We start from the raw sequence: 14,109 nt of genomic DNA, 5'->3' as shown, positions 1-14,109 counted from the left end.
GATCATTCAAAAAACTGCTGAAGGCTCATTTATTTGTGAAAGTCTTCTATTAATAAGGAATCACTGCTTTGATGTACTTATTTCCTAGGATCATACTTCTTGTTGAATTTATTTGTTATTCAGTTTATGTTTTAGTTTGTTTTTATTTGAATTTGTATTTTTTGTAGGTCTGACATTTTGGGCTCCTTTTATCAAGCCGCACTAGCGGTTTAACGTAATACCGCGCACTAAACTGCCGACTGCGTTAGCCGCTACCGCCTCCCTTGAGCAGGCGGTAGTTTTTAGGCCAGCGCGGGGGTTAACGCGTGATGAAATGTTGCGTGCATTAACCCCGCTAGCGTGGCTTGATAAAAGGAGCCCTTTATGTACATTAACTTTGTAATCTGCTTAGTTGATAGGCGGAATAGAACTTTTAAAAATAAATAAATAAGACTTATGGCCCTGTTTTATAAATAGAACATCTAACTTCTCTTGTGCATAAATTCAAAGGGGGCATTAATGTTGGAGGTTGTCAGGGGTGTTCAATTATTCTTGTGTGCACTTTATAGAATAGTTGCATTCACATGCCCAACTGCTGCATTTAGGTACTCTCATATATGGCAGCCAAAGACATGGCCTAAGTGGTTACACCTAAAGTGTGGAGCACTGTGCACTTGCCCTAGTATTATATAACAGATTTGGTGTGCCACTCTGCCATTATAGAATACTAGCTTAGCATTCAGATTTTGGACACCTAACTTTTAGAATTTACCCTTAAATTATATCCAAGCATTAAAAAAAGTATATTGTTTCAGTACATAAAAAATAACTTTCACCTTGTTGGCATTCTGAATAAGTAAATCTCTCTGAAAGAAAATGTGGTGTAATAATGTTCAACAAAGAAAAATAGGGAGACCCAATGATCCACAGTGAAAACAATCAACCGATGAAAACAAAAACTGTGGATACAGATGTTCTGGAGATAATTTATTAACCACTGACATATAGAACCATGAAAATTCAATTAAAAAAGTACAGTGATAAAAAATACTGTGATAAAAATCCAACCGGACCCTACACAGTCCGTGTTTCGGCGAACACGCCTTCCTCACGGGTCCAATGGTTTGCAACCTCACATATAAAGAATTGGACTGAAAACAGTCTATTGTCTTTAAACATGTGAGAAAAGAACACCGCAGACAAGCTGAAGTAGCAAAAAAAAATGTAAGTTTGCAAACCATTGGACCCCTGAGGAAGGCGTGTTCACCGAAACACGAACCATGTGGGGTCCGGTTGGATTTTTATCACAGTATTGTTTATCATTGTACTTTTTTAATTGAATTTTCATGGTTTTATATGTCAGTGTTTAATAAATTATCTCCAGAACATCTGTATTCACAGTTTTTGTTTCTGTTTTCATCGGTGGTTTAATAATGTTCAAGCAGGGCATCACACAGAGAGAGAGAGAACATTGCTGTGAAAATTCTTGCAGCTGTGTGGTTTTTTAAAAAACATTTGAACAAAGAATTAATGGCTGTAATGTTAGTATTCTTGGCTATGTGAAAATAAATATCAAATAAATTGTATGTAGTATCTTTTTATTGAATTAATTTAACATATCTATGACAACCTTATCCTCTCTTTATCAAGTCAGGGAATAAACAATGTAGTTAATTAAACAAGGTTTAAATAATAGACTCATATAGATCTTAAGTTTTCTACACCTTTCCAAGACTTAGATAATTCTTTAAACCCTGTATAACTGCACTGTTTTTGTTAACCCAAAGAAGCGTCAGTAACTCTCAAAAGTTAGTCACAGATAATATTTCATCCAAAAAAACAGGTATCACAGCTTATTTGGTACTTATAATATCTGAGAAACCCAACACTATGGGTTCCTTTTACAAAGGCGCACTAGCATTTTTAGCACACACATAGGATTAGTGTGCGCTAGCCGAAAAACTACCGCCTGCTCAAGAGGAGGCGGTAGTGGCTAGTACGCGGGGCATTTTAACGTGCACTATTCCAAGTGTTAAGGCCTAATGCACCTTCGTAAAAGGAGCCCTATATGTTGCATGCAGTCCATTCTTTGGACACATTTTGGGTATACTGTGGTCATAAAAAAACCTAGGAATGTTTAGAAAAGGGAAACCAAAATTCATAATCCCAACTTATTAATACAGATAGTACGTTTGTTTAACAGTTAAAATTGGTATATAATTTTCTCATGCAGTTCTGGATTTTGAAAAGCTCAAGGTTTAGGGTTTAATTATAAAGAGGACCTAAAGAATAAAAATTATGTTAGTAGGCTATGCCAGAGGAATCATCTTCCACATTTTTCATGGACATGTAGAAAGATTGCAGGTAAAGGCAGCTAGGTTGAGCTAGTTTTCGAGCCTGCTGCCATATGGCATCCCTAAATGACCTCCATATTGTCTATCTTTATGGAACTCCATTGTTCTTAGCGTTGCCATATTGTATTCAAAGTTTGATTTTAGCCCATGAGTTCCAAGAGGAATGAGAGGAAAGATACCAAAAAGGGGGAAGAAAGTCAAGCTGCCTCTACCGTGTTTCCCCAAAAATAAGACAGTGTCTTATATTAATTTTAGGCCCAAAAAAGGCACTAGGTCTTATTTTTGGGGTATGTGATCATCTCGCCCTTCTCTCTTTCACCCCAATTCTTCCTCTTTCCTTTCTTTCCCTCACATGTGCAGTATCTTTCCTCCCCTCCCTCCCATCCCTTGTGCTGCAGGACCCTTACCCGGCTTCTATGCTTCCCTTCCCTCCCTCCCATCCCTTGTGCAGCAGGACCCTTGAGCGAGCACCTGCCCCCACCCCCATTGCGCAGCCGACCCCATCCTTCCCTCCCTCCCATCCGAACCCCGCCGACTGCGAGCAAGCCCTGCATACCTCCCTAAGCAACTTTGGGCCGGCAGCCTTGTCTGCCCGCGAATTCACTCTGCCGCATTACTGATGAGAGAAGGATGGGGGTTCGGCTGTGCGGCGGGGGTGGGTGCTTGGGGGGGATGCTCGCTAAAGGGTTCTGCTGTACAAGGGGAGGAAGGGAAGAGAAACTGCCGGCAAATCCCGGGACTAGGGCTTATTTTTGGGGTAGGGCTTACATTAAGACCTACCCCGAAAATCCTGCTAGGGCTTATTTTCGGGGAAACACAGTAGTTTGGAGAGAAAAACCTGGACAAGGGAAGATAAAGGAGGCTGTAAGTAGACATGGAAGTCCTATGAGGAATATTTTGAAGAAACTGACAGGAAGCATGGAATGCAGAAGAAATTCCAGATGACCACAGCAAACATAGTAAAGTGAAAAGGGGTAAAAGACTGTGGGGAGCTAATAGGGTAGTAGAGACAAACAGGCAAACCAGAAGTTAACTGGGCAGTTGTGAGCTCATTGCTCTCGGTGAGCTAGGTGGTGTTTATGTTACCTGCATGCCTTAAGCTGTCCAGAGTAGACACTTCATTTGCATGTCATCTCTCGAATCTCTGCAGTCTCATTCCTACTCTCTGTGGAATTACGGGCAATCCCAGTGCCTGCACATTATCTAATCTCTCTCAGTACTGATCTCCTTTCCCCAATATCAATATTTCTCTCAGACTATAATTTGGACTAACTAAGGGGTCCTTTTACTAAGGCGCACCAGTGCATCTTAGCGCATGCTAAATGCTAACACGTGCTAATGCGTCCATAGGATATAACAGACGCATTGCCACACGTTAGCATTTAGCGCGCACTAAGACGCACTAGCGCGCCTTAGTAAAAGGACCCTTTAATCGTGGTAGTCCTGGACCAGAGGATCACTGCTAAAATTGTCCTTTGAGGGTCTTTGCTGTTATTAATTTTAAAACATTTGGGTATCTAATGATAGGCATTAAAGTATTAATAAAGTGGGAACTGAATACATACCTTTTCAGTTACACCTTAAGCTCTTTTATTTGTCCTTTGTTTTAGAGGGATGAGTGGATGACTTTGGATTTCATGTCTATAAAAACCACATCCACAGCATCAGTTAGAGAGGAAAAGCAGAAGTTAAAAATTGTGGAGCAAGAGAAAGCTGAATTGCTTAAACAGGTAAGGAAATGTATGCTTTTGCTTTCCCTAGTCTTTCCAAAGACCCTTTCCTGGTATAGATAGATCTCATTCATATTACTGCATTCTTGAATACTTGATAAAATGTTCTAAGAAACACAGAACTCATGTTTTCAGTCAATTTCATAAAGCTTAAATGATGATAATATGTCTTTATCAGTGTGAGGAGCCCTATATCAAATAAATTAGTATGATTCCAGTGTCCCTACATCAAACAATATGTAGTAGCAATCTGAATGCTGCAAACGTATGTGATTTGCTTCAAGCCACGTTTTGAATGACAGATGACTGATGTGATCCTGTGGCTAATCACTTGCACCCATCCTGGCCCCAGCACACTGAGAGCTCTTGTTCTGTTGTCTACTAGTGGGAAGGGCAATTTTCAAAGCAATTCACCTGGGTAAATAGCGATTTGATTACAATTTCAAATTTTTGTGCATGATTTTCCATGGAAAAAGCAGGTACACATGCTAATAGAAAGCATACATTCACTTTGAAAACTGGGACAAAGTCCACGAGTAAAAAGTCTTGAAATTGCATAGTTTGAAAATTGCCTCTTACATGCCTGTCATTTTTTTCCTGGAAAAATGAATCTTTACAGGAAAAAAATTTAGTTCAGAAATACAAATGTTTTATATAAAAATGAATCCTTTATTTTTATATAAAACATTTGTATTTCTGAGCTACATTTACTTACAGTTACCGCTGCGTTAACAACTATTAGCATATTCAAAATGATTTAACCAAATAGGAGAAGCTCCTGCCCAATTAAATCATTTGCTCGGGGCTAGTCTCTGATATTCAGTGCCGCTTAAATAGTTGGTGAAGAATCTTAGAGAATAAACTTGTACAATGTTACACATAACTTAGGACCTCATACGCCCAGGACACTAATCAAAATTTCTTCCTTGCCCTTACTTTTGGAGGTTCCTGGAAGAAGTAATTGTAATATAGGAAGTCTCTAGGTTAAGAACAAGTTACGTTTTTAAAGCTGTTCTTAAGTCGGATTTGTATGTAACTCGGAACCTGTAGATTTTAAGATTCTTGCTGCTTACCTCTGCTCCCAGCTGACAAAAGGGCCAACTGTCCCTACCAGTGTTCCCTCTAAGGTACCAGCATACACAACCACATAATGTTCTTAATGTATCCATGCATCATTCCTGAATCAGCTACAGGAGAAGTGTAGGAGTCTATACACTGGATATATGTTGTTTTGTGTTGTTTTTTTTTTTTATAATATTCTATGTGCAAATGACATTCTAAATATGGTGTTGGTCTCATGTAAATTATTTTGATAATTACCTTCTTAGAAATGATGGGCTCCTGATGCAGTCAACATCATTGAAACACAGCCCATGTCGAGTCCTTGCAAACTTAATAGTGTGAGATCCTTGGCTTTTACATCAATAAAGCACCAAATTCATCTGCGTCTTCTTTTTCGCCATGCTGCTTCTTAAATTTTAAGCCATTACGAACTTTCCACCTCTCAAACCATCCATTTGTCACTTTGAAGCCTTCTACGCCCAGCTCTTCAGATAACTGTGCTGCTTTCTCCTTCAGCAGAGGTCCACTGATTGGCAGTTGTTGACTTCTAGCTTCCGCAAACCATTGCAGCAATGCCTGTTCAACGTCAATGAAGCACCACACTATGCTTCCCGCGATATAAGTCTTTTTCTGCGGTGGAGTGGTGGGGCTGAGGCGTCCTTTTCAATATCATATAAATATTACTTAAAACATTTAATCCAGACCATTCAGTTAATACTGAGTTTGTTCAACGTCTCCAGCATTCCCTACACTTTTCTGTTTTCTGGTAGGATTGCTGTTGTTTTGCCAGTCTTTCAATATCGCTTGCTTTTTTTTTTTTTTGTAAATCTGAGAAATCTGGCTAGGATGAACGCTGTAATGTTTTGCAATAGAGACCTGACTCTCCCTTTGGTCAAGTCTTTTTAACACATCGACACGTTCAGCCAAAGACAATGATTTTTGTCCAGTATGGTGGACACGTTTAGCCAAAGACAATTATTTTTGTCCACCTGACGCCATGGTACAGTACTATAGTTCCGAAAGTTCGAACATCTGGCTAGGCCTAAGCTGCATTTAACCCGAGTGAACATGACGTGAGCAAAAGGCAGTTGGACCTAAAACATCTGTGCGCATAAGCGGATTGTGTGCTTATCAGAAATGCAATTATCTGGAGTTTACGTCCATTGACTTTAATGTAAAAAAAACGGGACCATGGTGGTCATGTGCTGATAACCGAAGCATGCACTTAGGTGGAGTTGACTGTAATTGTAATTGAGGGAACGTGAAGGAACTAAGATTAGATCTATTGTATGGCCAGTGAGGTGGGTAGAATAGGACACCAGTTGAATAAGTCCAAGAAAATCTATCAGAAACTGAAAAGTTCTGGGGGAGGATAGATTATCCACTCGGATATTGAAGTTACCATGGATAATTAGATTAGGGAAGGCAAGTAATTTTTATATAGTTTAAATTTCATGTTTTGTTACTCCTTTATCTTAAATGCCTCATCACTGTCATGTATGTAACATCGCTGTAAATGTACAGTCTCTTCATCTGTTAACCGCATTGAACTTCCATAGTATTGCGGTATACAAGAATAAAGTTGTTATTATTATTATTATTATATAAGTGTGTATTGTAATGACACCCAATTTGTAGCTGTTAGATAAGGGAGACAGTAAAGCAGTAAGAAGTATAGAATGATATTGCCTTGAATTTGAATCAGAAGCCAAAGAAAACTGTGGACAAAGATGTTCCTGATGTACAGTAGGTCTTTATTCAATCAATAAAGAAACGCATCAAAAGTCCAAATCCAATAAAAATCCACATATGCATAAAATAAGGACCAACACGGTCCGTGTTTTGACAAACACGTCTTTTTTAGGGGTCCAAATTAGGAGTTTAAAATCAGAAAAAGCAAATGTGGATGTAATAAATCCTATGCAGAGGTATGATTTCGCAAGTCATTCTCATGAGGAAAGTCATAGTAGCTGACAGCAGAATACTCCTTCGAGTGCTGATCCCTTCCCTGCTAGGCAGATGAAATTCTATCTGTAGGCAATCTGTAGGAACACAGAACCACCACAGAGGTTTTGCTCCAGCTATACTCAGGATGATGGTGTGTAAAGTTTTGAACTTTGGAGAGTTTGAAAAAAAAATTAGACCACCGCTGCATTTAGTAGGGTAAGCCAAAGGAAGATGGTGACCCAAAAGCATTTCCTCACCTGATTTGAACCATGTCTCAGTGAGGATAAAGATGTCTAGAGGAGAGCGCAACAACAAATCAGTAACAAGAGGAGCTTTGGCATGAACAGAGTGGTAGTTCAAGAGGCCTAAGGATATAGTTGACTGAGTTAAAGTAACACAAGGAGAAGAGGAAGTTGAGTAGGGAATAAGATTGCCCAACAATTTGCCCCAAGTGGGAACAGGCCTAGGGATGATGACCCTACCTTACAGAGATAGCAGACATGAAGTCATTGCAAGATGGCCGGGCTGAAACAGGCAGGGAACAAGAGGCCCCCAAAAGTTACAGCAATAACAAGCAACAAACTATGAGGACAAAGCCTTGAGGTCCCTCCCCCTCTAGGAGTTTGCCCCAAGGAGTTTGCCCAAGGAGAGCGTCCTTTGGTGTGTGTCATGGTGTGGAATGCCACTTCAGTCTGGATTTTAAAGAAATCCTTACTTTGGGTTTGATCATGTGATTCACTGAGGATCAAAGAATGTTACTTCCCTCGGCTATATTATAATGCCTCTGTATCACTCCATGGTGTGAGCTCACCTTGAGCATTGTATATAATTCTGGTTGTCATATCTCAAAAAAAAGAACTAGAAAATGTTCAAAGAAGGGCGACCAAAATGATTTAAGAGGATGGAAAGGCTTAAGAGGTTAGGGCTCTTAATTTGGAAGAGACCGCTGAGGGACAATATGATAGAGATCTGCAAATCCTGAATCGATTTGTTTATTCTTTCAAAAAGTACTATGACTAGGGGACACTCAGTGAAGTTACATAGTAATACTTGTAAAAAGAATAGGAGGAAATATTGTTTTTACTCAACAAATAGTTAAGCTCTGGAACCAGAGGATATGGTAACAACACTTAATGTATCTGAGTTTAAAAAAGGTTTGGCCAAGTTCCTGGAGGACAAGTTCATAAATATTGAGATAGAAATAGAGGCAGGCACTACTGTCTCTGGGTTTGGATCTAGTTACTCTTTGGATTTCTGCCAGCTAGTTGTGATCTGGATTGGCCACTGCTGGAAGCAGAATGCTGCTCCAGTATGTCTATTCTTATCCCCAGTACTACCTGCAAAACTGCCACAGGGCCCCACTGCCCCATAAACATCCCTGCCCACAAAAACTACTCCTTGCAACTGACCCACTAGCCTGCATTGTTCCCCTACCCCAAAAACTCTTTCAACTGCATTGCAAATCCTCAAATTTCCTCCATCTCTCAAAACTACCTTTCAACTATGTGCAAACCCTTTAATTACTCCACTCCCTAAATCTATCCCCAGAATTGCCATAAATTACCATAAATTCTCTAATTATCCCACCCCTGCAACTGCACCATGATCCCACAAGCTGCCCCACTCAGAAAAGCTGCCATCCCGCCCCCCCCCCCCACTTCCTATATATGTGAATGTTCATTCAAATGTATGTTTGTTAGAGTTGGAAACAATCCCATGAGCCAAGCTCTGCATGCCTTTTTACAAGTTTGATTAATAATTTTAAAAAGATTATGTAGGTTTTGCTGATGGACACAGCTTTAAATTATTAAGATGTTGGCATTCGGTCTAATACCTGCATGCAATCTGGTTGTAAATATTCTTTTCTACAACAGGCTTCTCGTCATGTTCATAAATAGCTGTGTTTTTAGAGAAGAAGGTTGAATACAGTAACTGTATGTGTTGTTGTTTTTTTAGTTACTAATTGAAATAAAATTTGCATGTTTTATTAAGCAGGCAGTGTATTTTAACCAGCAATAACTTCAAAGTAGTTTATTTTCCTAACTTCTTTTGTACTTTGCTTTTGGCTGATCTTTATATCCCCAAACTCTTTCACTATTATCTGTCAGGAGAGTTTAGAACTGTTGATTTTAAAATTAAAAATGCTTTTGTTTTTCATTTAATATTTTATAAATATTAGAACACTGTGTTATCTTTCAGCAATTCTTTGAAGCTCAGGAAACATTTAGTCCCTCATGATTCCTTTTAGTCAGTAAGCCTAGACAAAGATGATTATTATGGGAGTTTGATACATGCCCAATGTGCTTTTCAAAGTCGAAGGTTGAGTATTTTTAACTTTTAAGCAGTGCAACTAGTTCTTTAACTGCATATGCTGGTGTATGTTTAGTAATACATTAACCTGGGCAGCCATGACCAACCCTGTCCCAACTCTCCCTCGAGATCGTCCAATACAAAAGCAAAGAGATACATTATTGGTTAATAAAAGATGCAGATTTCTTAATACTTATAAGCCCCCTATACTTTTGCTTCAATGACTACAGTAAAGCTTTTGACTAAACTATGGAGAACTCTATCACAAATGGGAATACCCAAACACACAACTCAGCTGATAAAGAGCCTCTACAAAAATCAAGAAGTTGCAGTGAGAATTGAATATGGCAAAATTGATTGGTTTCCAATAAAACGTAGAGTCGGACAAGGATGTATCTTGTCAGTTTACCTGTTTAACCTTTACGACAAAGTCATCTTCAGAAAAGTAAATTTGGAAGAAAAGAGCATTGGTTTCAAAGTTGGTGGCCAAAAAATAAATAACTTGGGCTACACAGATGATATAAAGCTCATCACCAGCAGAAAAGAAGACATGCTGTATCTACTGAGAAAAAATTCAAAGCCGAAAGTCATAAAATGGGATTTGAACTGAACATAAACAAGACGAAGATCATGAACATGGAAAATGATGGAGATTTTGAGCTTTAAAGGATTTCCGTCTCTTGGGCTCTTTCATAATCAAAGAAGCAACTAGCATGGAAGAAATTCTTCGCAGAATAGCACTTGGTCACTCTTCAATGAAGGCTCTCGACAGAATTCAAAGGCAAGGAAATAACACTCCAAATGAAGATCAGACTTGACCACACACTCCAAGTTTCCAAGTTTATTATATAGTTTGATTAATCGCCTAGGCGATATACAAAATAGTTACAAATATCTAAAAACATAGGTAAATTATTACATAGACATACAGTGTTTCAAAAACAAAACAACAAAAATTCATAAATACAATATAGAAACAACAGGAAGATTATTTAAAGGTTACAATCTGTATTAAATTTAATATAAAGGTAAAAACAATGGGAGGGAAGACAAACATGAAAAAAAAAGAAATATAAGATAAAGATGGATTAAAGGATCATTTATTCACTAAAAGCATCATTAAAAAGCATCATTTTCTCAGTGGTCAATTATGGATGCGAAAGCTAGACACTATGGAAATAAGACAGAAAGAAGATTGACTCAATTGAGCTGTGTTGTTAGAGAAGGATTTTAGGCATGCTGTGGACCGCCAGAAGAAACTAACAAATTGATTCTGGAAGACATCAAATTGGCTATGTTACTCGATGCCCAAATGATGAAGTTATGACTGTCTTATTTTGGTCACACTGTCAGAGAGAAAGATCTTTGGAGAAGGACATCATGTTTGGGATAATCGAAGGAACCAGGCGAAAAGGGCAACCTATAATTAGATGGCTGGACATGTTGAAAACAATGATGGGGATGCTGCTGCAGGACTTTACCAGACTAGCACAAAACTGATTTCTTTTTAGATCTGTAATTCATAAAGTCACTAGGACTCAAACACGAGAAAATGGCACCAGTACTAGGTAGCTCATTTCCAACTCTCTGAGTTAGGTTAGGGTTTATCCTACTGGCCATCCTTCTATGTTTCTAAACATATGCTCCTCATGGTTTTCCTCTTCCAAGGCAGTATTATTTGATGATTGTGAGAGAAAAATGTCAGTTTTTTTTAGTTCATTGTATTCGAATAAAATAGAAAAGAGATGTTGAGTGATATGCACTTTATAGAAAGAAATCTTTCCCGTTAATCTGTTCATCCAATGTTATAGGTCTTCAATTAAAATCTTCACACAAGTTGGTGTTAAGGATGCCAGAGGAGTTTATAGCTCAAGGAAATATAGTCAGCAAGAAAGATGTTTTTAAATACTTTGTATTTTGAGAAGGTAGTTTATTTACATTTATTAATTGCCCACCATTTATATGCTTAAGGCGGTGTATATATTAAACAGTATCAACATACAATTTAGTTACATCTCCCAAGTAACTACTTTACCTAGATTTATGATAGTATTAGCATTAATTGAATATTCTGTTTCCATGGTTACAAAGACTGTTCCTCAAACACTAAGAAACATTATTTTCTAAATGACATTGGAGGACATTATATTAGACAGGAATGTCAATATTTATTAGAGCTTCTCTTAAAGTCTTCAATCTTCTAAAAATTCCTAAAACCAAAATATGTTTTGTGCATGTATACCAAAGGCATATTGGTTTTATTCTTAGCATATCCTTAGGCCTTTTTCTAAGTATTTTTTTTCCCGATTTGCAATTAAGAATCTATCCATTTATGTAGATTAATAAGTGATGTGCTCCGATGTCCAGTACACATATCTGAGGTGGCATTTTGATATACTAGTTGAAGAGTCTTACATTTATAGTTTTGTTTACATTATCTGGGTAAAACAAAAGCCTCTTATCACAAATAAACTGGAGGACATCAAAAGGCAGTAATGATAGTTTGGAGATAATTTTATAACTTTAAAATTTTTTTTTAAACCTGTGGAAAGGGCTTTTATAAAATTTTATGGCCATGAATGCGTCTATAAATGTGTGTGTTAGGTGCCATTGACTCGGGTTCAAGTCCTAATTATTTGATGAGTTAACAATCCAACAAGGTACTCCAGTGTCATTCCCATGGTTTTTGTATAGCCACCTAGTTGCAGGTTGCCCTCTTTGCCTAGTTCCTTCGATCTTCCCAAACATGATGTCCTTTTCCAGTGATCTCTCTCACAATATGACCAAAACAAGACAGTCGTAACTTCATCATGTGAGCTTCAAGTGACATAGCCAGTCTGATCTCTTCCAGAATTGATTTGTTAATTCTTCTGGCAGTCCATGGCATAAAATCCTTCTTTAGCACCAAAGTTCAAATGAGTCAATTTTCTTTCTGTCTTGCCTCAATAATGTTCAACTTTCACATCCATAATTGGCCTCTGAGAAAATGAGTACATGACCCTTCTGATCTTTGTTTTTAGTGTTATTTCCTTGTTTTTAAATTCTTTAATTATAGAGCAACCAATTGCGATTCTTCCCTACTAGTTGCTTCCTTGTTTACAAAAGAGCCTGGAAAATTAAAATTCTTTACAACTTCTATATTATCGCCTTCATCATTTTCTATGTTCACAATCTTTGTTTTGTTTATATTCAGTTCTAATCCCATGTTATGACTTTCAGTTTTAACTTTTCTTAGTAGATACAACTGGTGATGAGTGAGTTTCTTTGTTTATTTATTTATAACCCAGTTTTTAGAGAGTAGCTCACAATTTAAACATACACAATACAAATCATACACATTTAAAACATAAACAGCCAAGCGACCAGCGCTTATACCTATACAGAACGTCAATTCCCATATTTCATATTACAAAACAGGTATCTCTTCAATAACTTCTTAAAAACACCAAGATTACCCTGCTGTTGTATATAAATAAATTCTACTATTCCATTCCTGCGGGCTGATGCACGAAAATGTGCTTGTTTGTGTAATGTTAAATCTCAGAACCTAATGGGGAAGAAACAGGTCTGCATGATGGACAGAACGCAGCTTTGGTAACGGAACGTAAGACTGAATAGTGTTCATCAGCATTGTGTCATCTGCATAATGCAGATTGTTTATATTTCAACCCCCAACTCTAAAACCAATGCTCTTTTCTTCCAAATTTGCTTTCTTAGAAATAGCTTTACCGTATAGGGCAACAAGATGCATTCTTTCCTAACACCAGTCTCTATTGCCATATTCAGTTCTCACTGCAGCTTCTCGGTTTTCATAGAGGCTCTTTATCAGCAGAATTACCGTATATGTTTTGGTATTCCCATTTACACTTCTCCATAGTTTATCATGATCCACATAATCAAAAGCTTTGCTGTAATCAATGAAGCAAAAGTATTCTGGATTTTGATATTCTTTACTCTTCTCCAGTATCTACCTAACATTGGCAATAATGAATCTAGTTCTTCGACCTTTTCTGAAACCAGTCTGAACTTCAGGTAGCTCTTGCTCAATACCACCAGAATACAGACTTGCATATCAGTTATGATGTTTAAAGCATAAATACATGTACTTGAAAGGTCATGCTTATTATATGTTTACAAGAAGGAGGGAGATGAAGGCCTCATGGATACCAAAATGGAGAAGCAAAAAGTGAGGCACACAAAGACACAGGATCCTCCAATATTTTGCATTCAGAGTTGACATGGCCATGATTGGGCCACAGTTAGCCTGCATCAGGAGGCAATACAAACTTAAATGTCACGAATACCAATAGATATGCTCAAGTAAGATGAGCTTTAAAGATTGGCCTTTATTTTACTTCATTTTATTATTTTATCTTATTTTATTTTTCTATTAGATTTTTTACTTTTTACCTTTCCTTTCTGTTCTATCTTTTCTTTTTATTGAGATCTTGATATTGTTTTACTCTTCTGTGTTTACCATTTACTTCTTAGGCGCTTTAGCTTAGATTATGAGCCCATGTGGGACAGATAGGGAAATTCTATGTGCCTTAATATCATATACACAAATGGTTTCAATTAATTTTTAATGCTAATAATTTTATTGTATATAACCCATGCAGGATTGTAGGATGCAGCGGGATATAAGACTTTAAATAAATAAATACAAGAGAACTAATGGATTCAAGAGCTGATAAATGTTGGGGAATGTTACCAGTCAAATAAGCATA

At 37.6% G+C, this 14,109-nt stretch overlaps 1 protein-coding gene across 6 annotated transcripts in view; it reads left to right on the top strand.

Moving 5' to 3' along the window:
* The window catches only part of CWF19L2 (CWF19 like cell cycle control factor 2), a 348,561-nt gene that overhangs the window by 38,715 nt on the left and 295,737 nt on the right, over positions 1-14,109 (top strand). For all 6 annotated transcript variants that reach the window (XM_033949144.1, XM_033949149.1, XM_033949147.1 and 3 more), the window contains exon 6: positions 3,944-4,063. In XM_033949144.1, coding sequence (XP_033805035.1) covers positions 3,944-4,063 — 120 coding nt within the window. The remainder of the gene's footprint in view (positions 1-3,943; positions 4,064-14,109) is intronic.

This window comes from Geotrypetes seraphini, chromosome 6, assembly GCF_902459505.1.
Source record: "Geotrypetes seraphini chromosome 6, aGeoSer1.1, whole genome shotgun sequence".
Classification (NCBI taxonomy): Eukaryota; Metazoa; Chordata; class Amphibia; order Gymnophiona; family Dermophiidae; genus Geotrypetes; species Geotrypetes seraphini.
The sequence above is the reverse complement of the archived record's forward strand: the minus strand, read 5'-3'. Positions and strand labels throughout refer to the sequence as shown.